The sequence below is a fragment of the Alosa alosa genome, chromosome 14, assembly GCF_017589495.1.
Source record: "Alosa alosa isolate M-15738 ecotype Scorff River chromosome 14, AALO_Geno_1.1, whole genome shotgun sequence".
NCBI classification, from domain to species: domain Eukaryota; kingdom Metazoa; phylum Chordata; class Actinopteri; order Clupeiformes; family Clupeidae; genus Alosa; species Alosa alosa.
In genome coordinates, this window is record NC_063202.1 from 14558646 (window position 1) to 14580676 (window position 22031).

General features: G+C 44.8%; 1 protein-coding gene across 2 annotated transcripts in view; it reads left to right on the forward strand.

The window, feature by feature from the left end:
- coro2ba (coronin, actin binding protein, 2Ba) overlaps positions 1-22031 on the forward strand; it is a 38375-nt gene that overhangs the window by 13845 nt on the left and 2499 nt on the right. Inside the window, exons 1-11 of one of the 2 annotated variants that reach the window (XM_048262510.1) lie at positions 6851-7012; positions 8669-8869; positions 16066-16182; positions 18431-18580; positions 18706-18870; positions 19556-19672; positions 20131-20235; positions 20350-20446; positions 20691-20803; positions 21662-21752; positions 21872-22011. In XM_048262510.1, the coding sequence (XP_048118467.1) occupies positions 8669-8869; positions 16066-16182; positions 18431-18580; positions 18706-18870; positions 19556-19672; positions 20131-20235; positions 20350-20446; positions 20691-20803; positions 21662-21752; positions 21872-22011 (1296 nt within the window). In that variant the 5' untranslated portion in view covers positions 6851-7012. Of the gene's footprint in view, positions 1-6850; positions 7013-8668; positions 8870-16065; positions 16183-18430; positions 18581-18705; positions 18871-19555; positions 19673-20130; positions 20236-20349; positions 20447-20690; positions 20804-21661; positions 21753-21871; positions 22012-22031 lie in introns of those variants that run through there. The other variant, XM_048262509.1, reaches the window with a different exon arrangement.

Here is a 22031-nt window from a genome sequence, read left to right on the forward strand (position 1 = left end):
ACACAGAGAGAGAGAGAGAGAGAGACAGACAGACAGAGGGAGAGAGAGAGAAAGAGAGAGAGAATGTGAGACAGCGAGACAGAGACAGACAGAGAGAGAATGAGAGAGAAAGAGAGATAATGTGAGACAGCGAGACAGACAGACAGGGAGAGAGAAAGAGAGAGATAACCCCCTGGGACAATCAGAGACAAACAACTCATCTTTCATTCCCTCCCTCAGTCACTCACAGACACTCACTCACTCATTCAGTCAACGGAGGACACCCACATATTTCCTCTCCATCTTCATTCCCTGTCCCTTTGTCCTTGGCTCACACCTCTGTGTTAGGTGTGGAATTAATCTTTTCTCCTTGGTTCATCTTTTTAATGGTTTGAGGGAGAGAAGTTGCACGTGCTCTTGCCATCTGGTGACATAGAGAGAACTGCTCCGTCTCCCTGTGAGATCACCCAAGTGCCACTGCTGCTGCGAAATGTCTCACTGAACCTCCTCCACAGGATGAATAGATTGGCATAATATCGGCTGATTGTTCCCCAATGGTGTTGTGGCTGTGAAGAGGTGGCAAGCAGTTTCATCCGACCAATCTAGCCAAGAGAGTTAACCAGGCATCATTTCATACATTCATTTATTTTTTATTTTTTATTAGTCCGTCTGTTATTACAGTGTGTCTCTGGGGCAGTGTCAAGATGGCCCGGCAGATTGCACCTCCTCAGCCTGTCAGGGAGACGTAGCGCTTTGTCTTTGTCTCAGTCCAGCGCAGCTTTCTGCCAAATACACACACACCACATACACACACACACACACACACACACACACACACACACACACACACACACACACACACACACGCAAACACAGCGCTCAGCCCAGTGCGGTCTTCTGGCCCTGCTAGAGCAAATTCTGCTGATGGGGGAATCATGCTCCAGAAAGCAGACAGGGAAATGCCCTCTGTGCATTGTTAATTTATGTCACCACACACCCCTTCGCCTCTGCCTTGCTCCTGTGGAAAATAGCAAAAATAATGTAGAGTGATTTGTGTGTCAAGATGGATGTTATCCAAGAGGCTTGTTTTTTTTTGTGCTGCTGGAATCATGAGACACAGTGGGGTTTATTCTGTGCAGACCGAGTTAATAACTGCAGGTACTTCAGCATCTAATCATTTTAATTTGTTCATTTGCCATTTCAGCCAGGGGACGAATTAAAGTAATCACAGTCCCTAATACAGCATTAGAGGGGAAAAAAATACTCCCACATTGAATATGAAGCCCACAGTCACCACAGATGAAGATGTGGTGTTAGTGGGTGTTGGGTGGACCTTAATGACTGCGTTTATGCAGAGGGCCTCTGCCTGGCCTCCCTCCCCCTCCTTGTTCCATTAAGGGGCTCTCCAGGGCGCCCCAGCACCGGGCAACTCACCTCTTAAGTGCCACCTATTACCGGATCCACTACCCTCACATCCCCACCGGGAAACCCTTCAGACGATGAGCCCCAGAAATTGATCAGCCATTACGAGTCTGCCTGGGGAACAACAGAATTAAACAGCTACACAATGCGAGTGAGATACAGCAAAGCCACTCTGCCAATACACCTGTTTATAAACTAGTGCAAGAGGATGCTTGCTAATCATCAACAGCTTGGGTGGAGATTTGATGAGTGCGCTCAGGTTAACATTTAAACATTTCCTTCAAATAGCAGCCATATGTGAATTTGGATGGTGGGAGATAACCGCCCAGTTCCTTGTTGACTCATCCTGCCCTATTCACAGTAGTTTCTTAACTGCATGTCACCCTTCTTACTTCGCACTGCAGCATTTCCATATTATTTACTTCTGCAGCATAGTCAGTTATTTAGTGGCACATCCAAAGAATGACTGTGATGGAGAGAGTTAGAAAAGAATCTATGTAGAAGGTTAGAAAGGTTAGGATACACACCAGCTCCATCATTCCAATACATTAGCACAGCTGCTCATTAGAAGCACCCACCTTACATGCCAATATGGTTTTCTCTGACAATGTTATTTAGTAATCAGGTTTTCCTTGATGAATGGGTGGTCTATGTAGAACACTGCTTCTGTAAGAGAGAGGAGGGCTGGCTCACATTTAAAGGCATCCTATGCCAGTTTTTTTACCTTACGTAATAAAACCAACCTGGTCTCATTATCACTCTTAAAACGAATGTGTTGTCCCTAACTGGACACAGAGATGTGTTAAAAAAAGAAGTTGTGTTGTTTTCAACACATTCGATTTAAGAGTGTAGCGACACATTCCCCGAGTCCAGCGTGCGCGTGTTGTGTTGAATTGCGCTAATCGTCCCTGCACACGGCCGGACACGAACCCATCAACTGCAGCACCTCGGAGCAGAAGTCGAGCATGTTGACAGTAGAGCTAAAGCTCCCCTGGTTGCTCGCTAAAAAAAAGCAAAAAAAACTTCTCTCTTTAGCACCCCCGCTGGTCACTTTGGCTGGGTCTACAAAACTGAGACCAGATTGAATAAAACAGCTTCAAAGTAATTTTGAGGTAAAGTAACGTAATAGGGAGAATGGCCTGGCTTCCTATCTGTAACCGACCCATCTACGGAGAACCATGCAACTTCACTCTCCCCCGACCCAGAGAATCAGGAATTGCAATTGTGCAATAGCCTACTATTTGTCATGTAATATTACCTTATCAGGTGACATGGCTCTTTATTTTGGAGAATAAAAGTCCAAATCCACATATATGTAACAACATGTTAGGATTCAACAAGTACACATCAGGGTTCGACATGTAAGTACACATATGTATGACGTGTGTATAATTACACATTAGTGTTTAACATGTGTGTAATATTAAACATGTGTGTAACTACACATTGTCCACACAGCCCTGTAACTGTTTGGAGTTCCAGCTAGCTACTCTCCTCACCGTATCCACGGGAGAGAGGGGGAGTGGGGGTGTGTTTGATGGGATTATCACACATCTCACTGTAGAGATGAAGTCACGGTGGTGTTGTTGGTGAATTAATCTAATCCGAGCCACTCTCTGTCCGACTCCCCCTGTCTCCTTACATAACACGGGAGCCATAGCCAAGCAGGCAGTGGAACATGCTGAATTAGTGTAGGGCTGGCCGAATTACTCTTCACATTTAATTAGAGTCTGTAATAAGACAAGCCTCAGTCAGGATTAGGTAAAATCACAAATTTACAGTTTACAACACTGGTGTGTGTGTGTGTGTGTGTGTGTGTGTGTGTGTGTGTGTGATTGGCTATGCGTCTCCTCTGTCCTGTCACATCTGTATAAGCAGTACATAATTCAGTGGATTATCAGTACACACAAAGACAACCCATCCCAAAAGAACTTGGGTCTTCACTCTTAAAGCGAGAGCTTGAGTTTTTGAACTCTCTCTCTCTCTCTCTCTCTCTCTCATATTAAAGAGAAGGCTTTCTTCCTTAGCCGCCATCATCCTGGGGCCATGCAGCTCCTCTGAAAGTCACTGTGTGACCACAGCTGGAGAAACTGCTGCCAAAATAACCAGCGGGGGATTGCAGCTCTGTGCTATTTTCCCTCCCGCCATGAGTGAATGTCGTCGGAACTGACTCCCCGCTCATGAGCCCGCGGGTGGAGGCGAGTGGGGGATGGGGGCAGATTAGAGAGGAGTGGAATGGAGGGGTACATCCAAAGATCCAGCGCTGCATCACAAAGCGGCCTCCAAGGGCCGTGGTGATGAGCTAGACAGCCGCCCCGTGGCGCCCATTCAGGCTTTTGTCTCGCGTCCTCTGCGGGGCTGTGAAAGACCCTCTTCCTCCCTGGATCTCCATCCAGTACGTGCGCCGCCGCTCTCGCTGCGTCAAGTGCGCTCATAACAAATGTGTCACATGTGGCTCGGGCTGCTGGGTCAGACGGTCCACATTGTACCCATGGCCAGCACATGAGTTTGGAATTCAAAGCGCTGCCAGAACTGGAGAGAAAGGACTCGCGGAGTAGCTGGCAGTCTTCAGCTGTTCACTCAGCCAACAGGAAGTGGAGGAACTCAAGCACTCTCTCCTTTCACAGTGGGAACTGCCCACACACGATCTGACATGATCGATAGCCAACATACAGGGTTTTGACATTCCGATTTTCTTCTCGGACTTTGCACCACATTAAGTATAGATTTCTATAGATTGCAGTATCTTCCAGTGATCATTAATGTATTCCACTATGAGAACTCATGCAAATCTAACTGCATGTAGTGTGTGTTGACAAAGGGAAGGATGAGAGGCACAGGGAGTGTGATCAGAGGCGTGGAGCAACACTGACTGCAGGGCCAGGGAGAAAAAGTCAATAAACAGAATGTGCTCTCTGGAGTGCCTCTGCCCTTAAGCGCTCACACATACACAGGCCAACAAACACACACACACACACACACACACACAAACCCACACATGCACACTTGAACACATCCTCATCATTACAAAGCCTAAAAAAACAACAATGTTAGACCCGTAGGGGTCAATTGCCCTACACCAAACTCAAACTCTCTCCCTGGGAGCCTCAGGAGGCCTGTTCCCACTCTGTGCAAACACAGAGGAGAGTTAGCAGTGGTGAGCACGTGATACCCATCAGGAAGAAACCAGCGCAGTGGTGAGCCCAGACAGGAGGAGATGCTGGAGGCCTCGGTGCTGCTTCACCTCTCCCTCCCAACACAGTGTTGTGGCCCGAGGCGTTGGAATAACCTCCGCAGCGCACACTGAGCACACACACACACACACACAGACACACACACACACACACACACACACACACACACACACCATGTCTTCTTCCAGTTCCTGCGTCTGCTGTGTGTTTGTGGGCGGAAGGACTACAGGGATGCATCCTACTACATTTTAACACCAGTTTTACTCGCTTACAGTTTTACACAGCCATTCACAGAAATGTAGGAGCTTTACTGAGGCCTTTAACAGACTAACAGTCTCTAACTGTATCTGTCCCTCACAAGCTTGTATTTCTTGGCATATTTTGTTTTCATCTGGCATGGAACATTTTGTCTCTCACTGTTCATTGTTAAGTAGCATATTTGAAACATATGAGGGTCATCCATTTGGAGAGGGCTTGTTCCTAATAATCCATAACAGTGTTAGTAACTCATTGCTAGCACCTGTGACATACAGAAGCTGGAATAGACAGTTATTATCGAGTGGTGTTATCTTACAGTCATACAGTTAGTCCTGCTGACCAAAGATTAAGCACGGTCCAGTTACATATAGTAGTAGCGTAGACAACAGTACTGACCAACTGATAACCGACTGAAGGCTTATCATAAACAGACAGCCCTGACCTGATTCAGTAGCATATAGGACACGGAAATCCCACACACCTGAGTTTTGTCCTTGCATATTTGCACATTTCTACCTGCTACAGCTTTAAGGTTTAGAGGTCTTCTATTTCAAAAGACTTTACAATGATTTCATGCTCAGATGAAGTACACAGGCCTTACGCTCATGCACTTCTTAGTACTCAGTACACTCATTTTGAATTCACACAGCCTCTCTTCGTTTTTCAACTCCTTAGTATGTTCACGGGTGATGCCCATGATTCCCCATTCCTCCAGTGGCCCACACATCTCAGGGCCATATGGGGTGTTTGTGTTGTAATTATTCCAGGTGCCATAGGGTTGAATAGACGGGGCATGAGAGGGCAGCAGCTACCTGGGTCTGAGGCCAGTAACAAGGGTGAAACTGAGGAGCCAGTTACAAGGTGTGATTAACAATAATGGTGAGAGTGTGAGAGGATGAGACTGAGGGGTCGGTAACAGTGTGAGAGGGTGAGACTGAGGGGCCAGTAATGGTGAGAGGATGAGAGAGTGAGACTGAGGAGTCGGTAACAGTGAGAGAGGGAGACTGAGGGGCCAGTTGAGAGAGGGTGAGATGAGAGAGGGGCAGCCATTGCCTACTGGTTAGCGCTTCGGACTTGTAACCAGAGGGTTGCCGGTTCGAACCCCGGCCAGAAGGCACGGCTAAAGTGCCCTTGAGGTGTCTATGTGAAGTGGGGTTTTCAGGACTGCTGGTGAAAGGCGAGGTAGTAAAAGACACTCACACCTCCCTGGGAATACTGGGGAAGCCCAGAGCTGACCTTCTCCTGAACAATCTCTACATCTCCCCATGGCAGGAGCGCCTCCTCCAGAGACAGATGGAGGCAGGCAGATCTGGAGAAGAGGAGCTCGGATGGCGTTGTGGTTGAACAGGCCTTGTGCTGCCTCCTCAAACCGGCTTAGTGGTTTAGTTTTAGTTTTAATTTAATGCACTTTTTGTCTATGTGCTGGAGCCAAGACATTGGAGTCTGAACATCCAGTATAATTCTGACAGTGATGTCAGAAGGGTTGCATAATGCAATGTGAATGGCATCTTTGGAAGTAGGGAAAGGTCATCATTGGCAGGAAATAGAAAACTGTGAAGAGCAACTGAGAATGTGGCAGCCTCTAATCAAGTCTCAAGTTGTTTGTATCCCTTTTTAAAATTTGCATTCAGTGGCTGTCTCAACTATCATAAACACAATAGGCCACTGTAGCCAGAGAGAGAGGGAGAGAGGGTGTGTAAGAGAGAGGGAGATAGGAAGGGAAAGAGAGGGAAAGAGAGGGAGAGAGAGAGGGAAAGAGAGAGTGAGTGTGAATGTGTGTGTGAGAGAGATGGGGATAGGGAGGGAAAAAGAGGGGAAGAGAGAGAAAGAGAGGGGAAGAGAGAGAGAGTGAGGGAGGAGGGATTGAGCCGGTGGAGTAACCACAGCCTTTAAGAGAAAGACCACTACGGCGGCTCCAGGGCTGGGCCTGTGCTGGTCCTGGGAGGGAAGGGGGCGGTTGAGGGGAGGGTGGAATGGAGGGAGGGAAGAGTCTAGAGAGACGAGAGAAGCAGATGCAAGCTCGTAGCCCAGGCCAGCAGCACACTGGATCTGGATGTACAGGCAGAGGATACTGGCAGCTTCCCACACAACACAACACACACACATCCGTAATCTGAGAGGCATCACACAGAGAGTAGATACTTCCACATCTCCAGAAGGTAAGATGCCGGCTGCATAGAATGAAACACTATAGCGGCAGCCTGGATGCCAGTGTGAGACTTTTTGCTGTTATTGTGCACAGGCTGTGTGAAGTTGATCCATGATGAGGATGTTGGTGTGTTGTGCGGGCGGAGGCAGGAGGAGAGGGACATGCCTCTGGCCTCATACTGATCATGAGTGCATGGAGCTGCCTGTGTTGTTCAACACTGAGGACACGTCCTTAGGAGCAAAACCTAATGCCAGTTGCCCTGGGCTAACTCCCTCCTCCTCTCTCTCTCTCTCTCTCTCTCTCTCTCTCTCTCCCTCTGTTTTTCAAGCATGACTTCTTTAACAAGCAGTCTTTATGCTCACTCTCTGCGATGGCTTGAAAACAGCTATTCTTCTCTTCAAGCTCTTTTGGGAGAATTGATGACTGGTCCTGCACTGTGTTGTGGAGGAATGAAGATTAGATTCCAGCATCTGACTGAGATTCTGTGTGACTGTGTGACTGAGAAAGACAGCATAAGTGTGTGTGTGTGTGTGTGTGTGTGTGTGTGTGTGTGTGTGTGACAGAGAGAGAGAGAGAGAGAGAGAGGGAGGGAGGAAAAAGAGACTGGGAGAGAAGGGAAAATGAGGGAACGGATGAGAGCTGGAGGGCTGTGACAGCTGTCCCTGCACAGACAGTACAGTAGCTGTCCTTTGACTGATGCTACGCCACTTGGCCACAGCCAGTGAAACAAACGGATTGCCCTCCCACACGCTGGGCATGTAATTCAATAAGATCCACCTCCATCTTAAAACCGCTGTATGGTGACATAATCATACAGCCTGAATCGGATGGTGCTTGGAGTCACATATCTGCTTCTGACTGCCGGCCCGGGAGACAGCTAAACAATGCTGAATTGAGCTCTCTGCTGATGTCATCACATGAGTGTGTGTGACTGGTCATAAATCCCCTCGTTTCCTGGGACCTTTCCCTCCATATTCTAATCTTAGAGCCGGGGTTCATTCTGCCGCAGCATTTTGTGACAATTTCTCATTCTCTGGCACCAATTTCTATTTTTCGCACCAGCCCACATCATTCATGTGGCGGTTTGTGATTCAGTGACTTTTATGATTCAGCTAACCACTTCCCTTTGCTCTGAAGTTGTTTCTTTTTTGACTTTTCCAAGCCCAGCCATATGTTTCAAGACACACATGCCCTGGAGGGTGGCAAATGACATGGAATAACCTCCTCCGAATGTATAGTGTGCCATGCTGTTATAGTACGCAAAGGTGTCATTATGGAGTTGCCATGGCACAAGAACTGAGTGCTTGAAATGGACTCACACCTACTGTGTTTGAATTATATAATCCTGTAACTGTTTCAACATGTGTGTGTGTTGCTCTCCTGCCAGGCTTAATAAGGTTGTTACATTTATGGCTTCATCTTTACGGTACGGTTGTAAGGGTACCCGGCCCTTTTGTACATTGTTTTGGATTCAGTGCTACCATTTGTTTTGAATGCATTTTTTTTCTCTAAACCACAATACCACAATAGTTATGGATGCCGTTATTTTCTAAAGATCTCAATGTTCTTGAGAAAAGTCAGACACATCACATAGAGCTTCTGAGCTCATAGAGAGTGGAGTATGATTTTCCTAAACTCTCTTTCTTCTCTGCACCCTTGTTTTCAGATGTCATGGCGCCCGACATACCGAAGCTCCAAGTTTCGAAACGTGTATGGCAAAGTGGCCAACCGGGAGCACTGCTTCGACGGCATTCCCATCACAAAGAACGTCCATGACAACCACTTCTGCGCCGTCAACGCCAAGTTCCTCGCCATTGTCACCGAGAGCGCTGGAGGAGGCTCCTTCATTGTCATCCCTGTTTCCCAGGTAACCGGTGTTTCAGGTCCAGGGAGCACCAAACACTTTGATAGATCTGAATGTCTGTAGGGTGGCATGCTTGTCTGTCCTCTCCTCCTCTCTGTTGTAGAGAGAGTTACAGTATCTCACTCAGGATCAGCCTGGGCAAGTACAATTAGAATTAGCATTGGAACTGGAATTAGAATTCCATTTATTACTATTGTACTAGAGATACAACAAAATTCAGACACACTGCCTGAGCAGAGCTCAAATAAATAGGACACGATAAAAAATAAGCTAATAAAAAGACTTTTAAGAACTTTCATACATGCACACAACACGCACAGTAACAATTTACAATTTATTACAGTATTGAAGTACATAACAACTGTCTCCCAGAGAGGGGTTTAGTTTGCAGGAGACTTCTCATCATAATGTTAAAAAGAGAAGTCGGGTAACTGCAGATCCTCACAATGTTAAAGAACATGGAAAACAATTTTAGCATCTGGTTATGAACCTGTAAGGGAACTAAGATATGGTGACCCACTACCTTGTGTGTGAAGTAAATCTAACTAGTAGTTTAAACTTTAAAGTACACACACACACAGGATGGACTGTGGCTTTAAGCCTTAGAGCAGGCCAACAGCAATTACATACACCAAATTAAAGAAATATAAATAAGGGCAAAATCCATTTAAGTCTTTAAGACTTTTTTTTCTCTTTTGTCTTTTTTTTCTTCATAAAGTTATTAACTAAAGGGGCAAAATCCTGAAGATTGTTTAAAAAAAGGAGGAGTGGAACTGTTTTCCATTGGGACTGCACCAAAACATTCCCTCTGTAATCAGAGTCCAGCTTGTGAGATGGCCAGAGTTTAGATAATAATGAATAGGAATTCCGCTGTTATCAGTCAACTGCTCAGTTCAAGACCAACATAACAACACCATGGCTGCTTAGCTAATGGGAAATCTGCTGCCTTGAGGCCTTTTGTAAACATGTGGTGGAGGTCGTTAGTTTAAATATTACACGTAGCTCAGGCTTACCTCAGCATTTCTTTATGTTTCACTTTGACTTCCTTAAGTGCTTAGCATACTGTGGGATTAGCGTCTGCAGAGGTCATGTCTGGCTGCAGTCTGGTTTCAGTATTAACGAGTGGTGACAGTTAGCCGGCTAAGGACACACTTTCTCTGTCCCACTGACACAGAATCATTTTCTCCCACTGAAGGGTGGACTAGTGCCTCAGATGTCTTACACACTTTCAGATACCAATATATGTCCCTCCGGATAAAATATAAGTCTCTATCTATCATGATGATGCCATATTATGCATCTATAAGCATGCCATATTATGTTAGTAACCTTAAATTTGATAACAAAGACACAAAACAAAAACTGTGCCTCAGGTGTATTACATATTTAGAGAAACAAGCCATAACATGCTAGCACACATACCATGCTAATCCCCAAATCTAGAAATATGTGCACCTTACAGACATGTTCTGTTTGAGTCCAGAGGAGAGTGTGGTAGTAATGTTGGGAGGCTTGGGTGTGTGCACTGCCCCTTTAAGACAGACCTGGCAGTGAAGCTGAAATGGCTGCAAAGCTTTCATCCTGAGCGCATGCCAAGGCGAGCAGTTACCAGAGAGCAATGTAAATTAATCTGGGACTTTAAATCTCTTAGTTGGTCCTTGGGCTGGTATCAGCTGAAACACATTGTCCTCGGTGGCCGGAATCAAAGACATCAGTGCTGTGCTGTGGCCACACTGTAACAGAGCCAGATCACTTGCACTGATTATCTTGTGCTTGAGTTTGCTTCCCCTGAGGTGTCTGTCCTAGTGAATGTCACAGCAGCGTAGCCTAGCCAGCCTGAGCCTGATCACGCAATGCCACAGCAGAGCCCCCGAAGTGAATTGTGTCCTGTCATTAGCGTACCAAACGAGCCAGATGCAAAATGCCCGATGCCGAGTGCTAAATTACCAGCATTCCCACTGCCCTGTCACAAAGTCCTAATAGGCAAGTGCCCCCACTTGGCGGCCATCTTGGTAACGCACTCTGGGGAGTTATCAGGCAGCTACTTTTCTATTCAAGTGAATGGGGAGCTCAGTTCAGTTCAGTTTCATTTGTCATTGTTACAGGATAACAACGATAACATTTAAATCACATGAATCACCCATTACTCATATACATAATTAAGTCCCCATTAATACCCCATAGAAAAACCCAGAAAGTGCTATATCCAGTAAAGTGCTTAGTGCAATAAATAAATACATCTAATAGACGAAGGGTTGTTAGAGTGTTTTTGCAGCGATGCAAAGTCCAGGTCATAGTTAGGCATGCAGGAAGGGGCGGGATATGTGTAGACTACTGCCAGTGTTACGAACTAACCCCATGCATTTCAGTGGAAGAGTCTTTGAGTGCTGTGTCTCCTATCAGAAAGGCTCTTGAAAGCCTGTCATCACATGTCCCTTTCCCTTGCATGCGCTGTCACAAGACACAGCTAGTTCTGTTGTGGAACCATGGAATACTGAGTGTCTGTTCAGCTATGATCAAGGTTGCAAATTCAAAAAACTCAGATCTGCCAACAGGGGCACTTCAGTCAGCATCATTTGCAGCTATTCCACTGATATTTATTTATTTATGTATTAAATTATTCAATCGTGCATTTATTTATTTAGATATATTGCAGGGGCCGGACTAATGGCCTTCACTTCAGAGCAGGCAGCTCTGGAGTCATTTCTGTTGTGTGCTTTCTCTCACACGGTCCTGTCTTTGTGTTTGCCAGGTGAGCTTATTGGTGCTGCTGGTGCAGCTTTATTGCTTTGCTGAAATTAATGCAGTACGTCAGTACACAGGGGCCCTGGGCTTGAGTGGACAGCTTCTCCTAAAGAGCTATGAGTCCTTGTCAGCCGAGTCGCACAGATCCTGAATATACTGGGCAATGCCAAAGACCCACTAATGTGTAAGGAGTTCATTAGAGGTCTGAGGATGGTTGTGAAAATAATCCTTTTAACACAACCTGCTGGACCTTTTGAATGAATCTGACAGTAGTATTGAGTGACAATTATTTACACTTGACAAAGCATAAATTTGGTACTCATTTTGAGCACTGTCAGCTACATATGCACAGGGCAGTACCGACAGATGGGAACAATATCATCTGAACTCTGCACTGCTATTTGCTTGACAATGTGATAGGGACTCTGGAAGAATAATTGCATGCAGATATTACTAGCAGGCTGCCAAGAGGAGCGATGACACAGGACGGGTTTAAGGTATCCATGGTGATGTCATCAGACTGAGTTTAAGGACTGGAAAAACTAAGAGCAGCCTTGACCATATGGCACAGCTGCGGCCTGCAGAATTTTAAATATTAAACAGTCATGAACGATAAAATGCTGTCCTATTCTCATAGCTATTACTGTACAACACTCTGCCCTCATGAATGCTATTTCATAGATATCCCAACATGAGCCTCCATCTTTGACAACTAACTCACCGTGTTTAGGAAGGATGTGTGTAAGATAGAGTATGTGGCTATGATGATTTATGTTCAAAAATTGCCTGAATGTATGCAGTGGAGGAGCAGCTAAAAGCCATATTGGCGAATGCTGATCCTCACAGAGAGCCATCTGCTTCCCTGCAGAGGAAGAAGAGAGAGGATGAGGAGAGACTGCCTCTTGCTGCCAGCTACTGTTCTCACAGCTCAGCACAGGAAAAAATAAACACTTAACCAGCACTAACACTAACACACCCTCTGTAGTTGGCAAATTAACCAAATCCGTTAAAATCCACAAAACGCACCGCTAGGTCTCAAAGGCTTTGTGCAGAGTAGTCAGTGGCAGCACTCTGGCAGGAGTCGAGCACTTGCTTACTCACTCACACAGTGCCGGAGAGCCAGGCTCCAGATGGGCCTGTTATTAGCTTTGAGCGCTGGTGTATGTGTTAATGACCAGACTCTGACACAGATTTTCCAGCCTCCTGGAAAGATTAGGAACTGCTGGATGCGTCTCTGGGAGCGACTAGACCAGACTAGCTCACACTGGCTCACACACATTGGACTCAACGCCACACCGGCTCACACAGAGGCCGCTCTGGGAGCGGCTACACCAGACTAGCTCACCAGACTAGCTCACACAGAGGCTGCATTACACTAGCTCACGCAGAGGCCACCCCATGCATTTTGCAGTTGCTGTAATACAAATAACAACCTCCAGCAGCACAACGACATCAGAATGTCTGTAAGACAACATGCATCTGTTCTGTTCTCAGTCCAGAAACCTGGAGAACACAGAGTATAGCATCTCTGTCAGATCCTGTTGCGTAACGGACACAAACACACAGCCTCTCAGCCCTCATCAGCCTCAGCACAGTCTCTGCCTCTTTCTCTAACTGCTGGCTCTCCCAGCAGTGCAGGCAGCAGAGGAAATGGCTGATTGATATTAGTGAGTCAACAGAGCCCTCCAGATTTCATACAGTAGCAATGATTTTTGACTTGCCACACAACTATGACTGATATCTAAACATCCAAAGCAGAAATGAAATGTAGCACAGCAAGCAACTCTCCAAACCCCTGCCTTGACATTATGTCATTATGCATATAAGTATTTGACTCCGTATGCAACGTGCATTGTGTTTTACTGTATGCCTATAATTCTTTGACGTATTAGGCATAAAAATACCGTTTTAAGTGTGATGTGAAGAATAGTAGATTGTGATTGTATGATGACTGCATGGTAGGACCTCTCATTTGACTGACGGCCTGCGGTGCGTTTCCCAAAACCATAGTTGCTAACCTGTTAGCAACTTAGTTGGTTGGCAATGGGAAATTGCTTTGCAGCCAATAAAGTTTCTAACTTAGTTAGCAACTATGGTTTTGGGAAATGCACCCCTGGTCGTTAACAGCTGATCGCTCACCTATACCAAGACCCAGAGAGTGGCTCAGATGTCTTGTGTGACTGAGGCTGCAATTCAGTAGTTTGTTTATGGTTAATAGGTAGAAAAAACTCATGCTTTTAGCCTGATTCTCCCTAAATGGTAGAATATAACGCCCACTCTGGTTTACAGGAAAAAACAACTATTTTTTAGTTCCAGCACTGAATAAAAATGCCACGTTCTAGCTCACTGAGCCTGCTTTGGGAGCAGCTAGCTCACAGAGGCCAGGACTAATAGTGCCCTCCTTTACCTACTGCCACAGGACCAGAGAATCAGATAGAGTGCAAACTATAAGGCAGAAATGGCCTTGAAGCGGGGGGAGATGGGGGTAGAGAAGGCATAGAGAAAGAAGGAGGTAGAGAGGAGAGCAGAAAGAGGAGAGCAGGAGGAAATAAGAGAGGGAGTAGGGAAAGAGAGAGATAGAGAGAGAGAGAGAGAGAGAGAGAGAGAGAGAAACACAGAAAGATCCACCTTTTTATTATACCTTTTGGGAACTTTTGTCCGACCTTTCCAGAGAGGAAATTACCAAATCCCCACTGATTTCCCGCTGAAGCGTTTAAATAGTCACATCCTGTCTTTGGGATGTGTTGCACTTGCTGACTATATGCAGCTGCAGAATCCGGCCATGCAGGTTGCAAGGTTTTCTGCCCTGTGAGGTTTTCTGCCTTGCTAGCTTGCTGTTGCTCTTCTCATATACTCAAGTCTGTTTTATGACATGATAGATACTGCAGAAGCAGAACATACTCTGCTGGTGATGATTTCACCATCCACCTCTATTTACTTTCAAACTTTTCCTACATTAGTGAGATATGAAGCATATGCCGGGAGAGGGAGCAGTCCCACAGGCCTCCTTTCAGGGTGTCTGTCTGGTGTCTAGGTTGTGTTATTGGGTTGCGGTGAGCTGCATGTTTTGTTGTGGGTGCTTGATGAGATTATGGGCGTCTAATTAGGGTGTTTGTCACGCAGTCTGTGTAAATTAGGGTCTGCATTACAAAAACTGCTGGTCTTACCAAGACGTATAATCCCTTATGTGGTGGTTTTGTTATTTAGTAATTCCTCAATTTCTGGAAATGTGTCATTTTCTTCCAAGAGAGCTTACCAAATGTAATTGCTTTTTTGTATTTATTTATTTGATTTAGTTAAATCAGGATGTCTTGAATGAATGCCTTTTTCAAAATATTTGCCAGTGTAGACTAACTAGCTGGATTCGGTTTTACACCCCAGGACTATAGGTGTCAAACATTGATGGCTCATGGCTGTGTTGTGTGTTTTTGCAGCCTTTATCACTAGGCTACTTCTGCATCAACAGAGAGCTAAATGTGTCATCCCAGAGAGACATTGTAAGACGTTGTCAATTTGTCCTCGGTCGTACCATTCCTCTTTGAGCATGACATCTGAGAGGCCCATCTCATTATTGTCGCCTGTACCCTACCAAGTTTTGAGCTCTTCGGGGAAATCAGAGTGGTAGGAACCAGTTTAACACTGCATATGGAAATAGCCTGAAATGAGAACACCCTCGAGCCGCCAGCCACTGTGCTAATTAAGAACAATTCCACAAATTATTTTGAAATTTGCTTCGCCTTTGTGTTGTTGAAACGTTGGAACCAAAGGCTAGATGATGGGTCTGTTTTAAGGCTATTTGAATGAAACACCCCCTGTTGAGTGATAATACACACAAAGCTATTTAACCCAGTGAACCATGCAATATTACAAGTCCCGAATCGCATTTTATGGCTTAGTGAAGAGGATGTCATAACATTATAAATCTGTGGCGACTGTAAGCTCTCACCATCTTCTCCAAGTGCAAGCCCAGAGAAGCAGGCGGTTTGAAGTACGTGACCCGAGAGTTCCATCCCGCGGGAGATAAGAAGCAGGTCACTGGGCTGAAATGACATCAAACATTCATGACATCATGACCGATATCCTGCAGCTCAGCCCAGGAGCTCTGAGCATTGTGCTACAGCACCACCTAGTGTTCACTAAAGGGAAGTCTCCCAGTTTAAACTGCAGCAGAGCTCACACAAGATACAGTATCTGCATTATGTAAATTACAGAAAACAAGTTTGTTATGGTGGAAGTGAAGCAAAATATTTACATGACAATCTTACTATAATAAGATTGCATACGGTGTACTTTATTGGAAAATAAAGTATACAAAATAATACCCTGAGTTTGCCAATAAAGATGATAACGATGATATTCTTAATACATTTTGAGAGACAAATTAATTTAGTGTTTCTGTTGCATTTATTAACCTGCTTTATGTTTTTTCTTCCTTTTGTCCTTTTCCTATATAGTCAGGACGTATTGAACCTCACTATCCTAAGGTTTGTGGTCACCAAGGCAATGTGTTGGACATCAAGTGGAATCCTTTCATCGACAACATAATCGCCTCCTGCTCTGAAGACTCTTCTGTGAGTGGACTGCTGTAAATGAATGAACTTACCTCATAACCAGCTGCACCGGGGACTCTTAAATATATATATATATTAATATATAAATATATATAAATATATATATATATTCCCTACCCTTGGCAAATATTTTCTCTTTATCAATATGTTTGTTCTGACAGAAAATGACACTGCCACATGCCAAAAGGTCACAAGACAATGTGGTAGAAACATGGAATCATAAAAAGAAGCGTTTTCATCTTTTTTAAACATTTTTATGAAAAATGGTGTGTCCTACATTTTTCATTCCCTTTTTAAATAATCAATGGAAATGATCTTTATTTGCCATCACAGCTCTCAAAATGGTTCTTATAATAGCTTTATCAACATGTTCAATATGTCCAGGTGTACTCTTATAAAGGTTAAGCTGAGTTGTGCATGTTTGGAGAAGAGTGATCCATGATCAGCATCCATGATGACCAAGTGGTCCATTTTGGAATGGGGTGAAAATTTCAACCACCAAAACACCATACCCACAGTGGAAAATAGCTACAGAAATGTATTAGTTTTGAGTGTTTTTCAGACAATGGAGCCTGGCAACATTGTTAAACTAAACGGCATTATGAGAAAAAAGGACTACATCAAGATTCTGAAGGAAAAACCTCAGGCACTGAGCAGGGAACCTTGGGCTCATAAGCAGCATTGGACCTTTAAGCAAGACAATAGGTATAGGTATATATAGGTATATATGTACTCTTTTGATCCCGTGAGGGAAATTTGGTCTCTGCATTTATCCCAATCCGTGAATTAGTGAAACACACTCAGCACACAGTGAACACACAGTGAGGTAAAGCACACACTAACTCGGGGAGCAGTGAGGGGTTAGGTGCCTTGCTCAAGGGCACTTCAGCCGTGCCTACTGGTCGGGGTTCGAAGTCCGAAGCGCTAACCAGTAGGCCACGGCTGAATGATCTGAAACATCCAGCCAAAGTGGGAAATAAATGGAACAAGAAACAATATCAACATTTTAGAGTGGCCCAGCCAGAGTCCAGACCTCAATCCATAAAAAAGTGAGCACCAGGCCAGAGTGATGGAAAATAATTGTTCCTGCCTCAAAACCCATATTGCTGCTTAAAAGGTGCGGTCTAGAATCATTGTGGAGACATGGAGAGGCTTGATAGGTATTATAAGAACCATTTGAGAACTGTGATGGCACATCAAGTTTTCATTGGTTATTTAAAAAGGGTATGAATAATTTCATAAAAAAAGATAAAAATGCTTCTGTTTTTGATTCCATGTTTCCACCACATTGTCTTACAACCTTTTGGCATGTGGCAGTGTCATTTTCAGTCAGAACAAACATATTGGTCAAGAGAAAATCAACATTAAATTAATATTTGCCAAAGGTATGAATCATTTTGTTCTTAACTGTATATATATATATATACACTTTAGTGTTTATAGTGTCAAGATCTTTTGAACCCTCTGTATCAGGATTTATGGCAACTGTATATTTTAATTCATGGGCATTAGGCATGTAATTTATGTGTATATTTAGCCCTTCTGGTTTTCATTCAGTGGGAGATAAGCTCTGTGGTGGGCTACACTGTACGTCAGTGGTCATCTGTAATCCCCTGCAATCCCAGAGTATCCAGGATATTTCTGCATCTGTGCCCACTGCCGCCACGCTTGCCTGCGTTTCTCCATCGTACCCTCTGACCTAGCCTCACTGGCTTAGCTCTCAGACCTTGAATGACAATGCAGAGCAGATCTCAGATGTTAATTTTCAGAGTTCACAGATTCACACATAAAGCAAAAGACAATTTATAATATAGGTTACAAACAGGAAGCTGACATTCAGGTTGGGTATTCACAGTATACTTGAAAAAACTGAGAAAACTAAGTATTCCAAAATACTGTGCTACTAGTGATGCTGTGTTATTGAGCTGTACTGGTCCTGATGATGTGTTATGCTGTACTGGTAGTGATGCTGTGTTATTGAGCTATACTGGTCCTGATGCTGTGTTGCCATGCTGTACTGGTAGTGATGCTGTGTTGTTATGTTATACTGGTAGTGATGCTGTGTTGTTATGCTGTACTGGTCCTGATACTGTGTTGCCATGCCGTACTGGTAGTGATGCTCTGTTGTTATGCTATACTGGTAGTGATGCTGTGTTTGTATGCTATACTGGTAGTGATGCTGTGTTGTTATGCTGTGCTGGTCCTGATGCTGTGTTCAGTGTGTTGTTATGCTGTGTCGTTTCCTCAGGTGAGAATATGGGAGATTCCCGAGGGAGGACTGAGGCGAAACATGACGGAGGCTGTGTTGGAGCTATATGGCCACAGCCGGCGGGTGGGCCTGATCGAGTGGCACCCCACAACCAGCGGCATCCTCTTCAGCGCTGGTTATGACTACAAGGTGACGACACTGGAGCAAAATGAATCACATTACTGATGCAGAAAGTTAGTGTCTGATGAATGTGTGACTATCATTGGGATGAGTTGTTAACATGCCTGTCTCCTCTCCTGACCACCTTGCCGCAGATCTTAATCTGGAACCTTGAAATCGGAGAGCCGGTGAAGATGATTGACTGCCACTCGGACGTGATCCTCTGCATGTCCTTCAACACGGACGGCAGCTTGCTGGCGACGAGCTGCAAGGACAAGAAGCTGCGTGTGATTGAGCCTCGATCTGGCCGAGTCTTACAAGTGAGGACAAATTATCTTCAAGTAACCTTAACAGACATGTCATAGATGTATTACATCCAGAAGCTATTCAATCATCAGTGTGGGGAAAAAAAACCTTACTCACTGAAATTTGCAACATTTGAAAAGTCAATATACCTCACAACCAGTGTCCTTAGGCTATATGTTGAGATGAACAATGTACAACTTGACTCAAAGGCACTAAAAATCAATCATTGACTCCACAAACCATGTTTTTAAAGGCTGCATTGAACTTTGATGACATAAATAATTCTGTTTTGTCCACAGAAAGTTCTCTCCGGTGCTGTAGGTCAGGCCCTACACACACTAGGGAATGCCATGCATTATTAATACTGTATTGTGTGTTTTACTCCAATGGTTCTCTCTTACTTCTTTAGCCCCACAGCAGCAAAGCAGCCACTGACAGCAGAGCTGTGAACTGCTGATAGTTAATCCTCCACCCCATGTTTCTATAAATATCCTACAAAATTAAATTACATTATGCTGAACTGTTTTTTATAAGACCCAAGTGGATCTTGTCCCAGCGTAATGGGGAAAGTAGGTCCCCCTAGAGGTTAATCTTTGATATGGGTAATAGCCTCAGTTTTGACCAGGCTGTATGCATGAAGACTGTAGGGTGATGTTTAGCTACTGTAATTGAATGACTATTTTTTTGTTCTTTGGATAGGAGGCTAACTGTAAAAACCACAAAGTAAACCGGGTGGTGTTCCTGGGCAACATGAAGCGACTGCTGACAACGGGGGTGTCTCGTTGGAACACTAGACAGATTGCATTGTGGGATCAGGTGAGAAAATCCCCTCCCCACCAAAACCTGCACCAACGCCCCCTTTACCAGGCAATTGCCTGCCTCATATCGCCAGTGCCATTTGCTTTTGGTTAACCTGCGACATGTGCCACAGAGAGCATGGGCGCTTAAAGGAGAAATCCGGCAATTTTTCACATAGGTCTCCGTTTCTCGAGGTCACTGAGTACTGTTGGTACGGGGGGAAAAATGTAGGCGATCGGTTTTATCTAGCTCTAGTTGCGGCAGCCAACAGCTAAAGTAGCCAGGCAGCTACAGCGCTACACTCTGGGGGCATGTTCATGATTTCTCCTTTACTGTAAGATCCTTCACAAGAGGTGTCCAGTGTTAAAAATGACCTCTGTCACCGCTCCTGCATGCTCTGGGTGTTTGTACATGAACAGACGCTTGATTGACAGAGTCATGACATGGCCCTGACCATAGCTGTATGTCTTCCTCAGGAGGATCTGTCCATGCCCATCGTCGAGGAGGAGATCGATGGGCTGTCAGGGCTGCTCTTCCCCTTTTACGATCCAGACACACACATGCTGTATCTGGCCGGCAAGGTGAGCAAGCTCTTACATCTAAAATCAACACTTTTAAAGCAGATATTTACATTTAAAGTGTCTTGTTAGCTTTTTTATTTTGCCTTTTAAAATAATGTTTGCATCTGTTTACAGGGAGATGGGAATATTCGTTATTATGAGATCACCTCGGAGAAGCCATACTTGATGTATCTGATGGAGTTTAGATCCCCAGCACCTCAGAAGGGACTAGGTAGGTATTACACAGAGAATGCACAAAGTGGTCTTGGTATAGATATGCATATAGATATGCATTTAGTATCTGATGGTTTGTTTGAGAATATGAAGACGATTCAGGATCCTCTTACTTTATGTAATAAAACCAAATACATTCTCAAAACCTTGTGAATTACTCAGTGATATACCAAAGGCAATTTTGTAATGACCTTATGAATATAATCCATGTCCAAAACGTGTTCTCGTGGTATGGTTTGCAGGTGTGATGCCAAAGCATGGCCTTGATGTGGCAGCCTGTGAAGTATTCCGGTTCTATAAGCTGGTGACGCTGAAGGGCCTGGTCGAGCCCATCTCCATGATCGTGCCTAGGAGGGTCAGTGGGTGCATCCTAACCCTTCCCAAAGCATGAACTTATAACGCTGCCAATCATAACTCCATTACTGTGAACTGCCTCAGACACTAACAGAATAGAGCAGTGCTCCTCCGGGAGGTCTTTAGGGGAAGTACTGGTGCCAGAGCCTCTGCATTGATACCACACACAAATACTGCAGGAGGACTGCCAAGATTTGCTGTCAGCATCTCCAACATGACTTACTTTGACATGGCTGCAGAATCCCTCTCGCTTTGGCATAAGTGTGTAATTGCTTGTCAACTCATCACACTATGGAGTCACTTGTGAGTTCACCTCACATCAGACGCTGGGCCTGTGTTGTCTCAGGCTGCAGTAAGTGGAGGAGGTGTGGGCCAGATTTGAGGCTCCACAGAGCAGACAGGGCTGCCTCTCTTTGATCGTGATATATTCAGGGTACGATATGCATATCTCAGAAGAAGTAATTTCTGTGGGGAATAACATCTTGCTTCGTTACCAAGATACTTCAGTACAGAAATATATTCTTCAGCTCTTCTTCGGTTTCTGATGTTCAAAAGAGAAATGGCAGCATACCATTCTTACCTCACCTTATCCTCTCAAATAAATTAACAAAACAGTTATAAGCTGTCATACAATTATTTCATTTTAACAAACTAACTAAAAAAGTTGAGTTGTGTGCAGTAGTGTGCTGTGTGGCACAGCAAGGCTTCTGTGAGGTGCTGTTTATGGGAAACGTAACTCACTGCAAATAATTACAAAAATGGGAGCGCCTTGGTGTGCAGAGCATCTCTTATATCCTGTAGGCCTAGACTAAGGCACTGTTTATGGCACTGACTCTGCATGTGTGTGTTTATGCCACAGTCCGAGACGTACCAGGAGGACATCTATCCCATGACCGCCGGGACAGAGCCGGCCATTTCAGCTGACGAGTGGTTAAGTGGGATCAACAGAGGTACAGCATCCTGTCTACTCTCTGTGAGATCCTCTGATTTGATATCTGTGAGAAGCTCACGCATCTGATGTGTGTGTGTGTGTGTGTGTGTGTGTGTGTGTGTGTGTGTGTTTGTACAGATCCTGTCCTCATGTCTCTGAAAGAAGGCTACAGCAGGCCCAGCCAGCTTGTCTTCAAAGCCCCTGTAAAGGAGAAGAAGAGTGTTGTGGTGAATGGGATCGACCTGCTGGAGAACGTTCCACCCAGGACAGAAAATGAGGTGCGTAGAAACCATGCGAC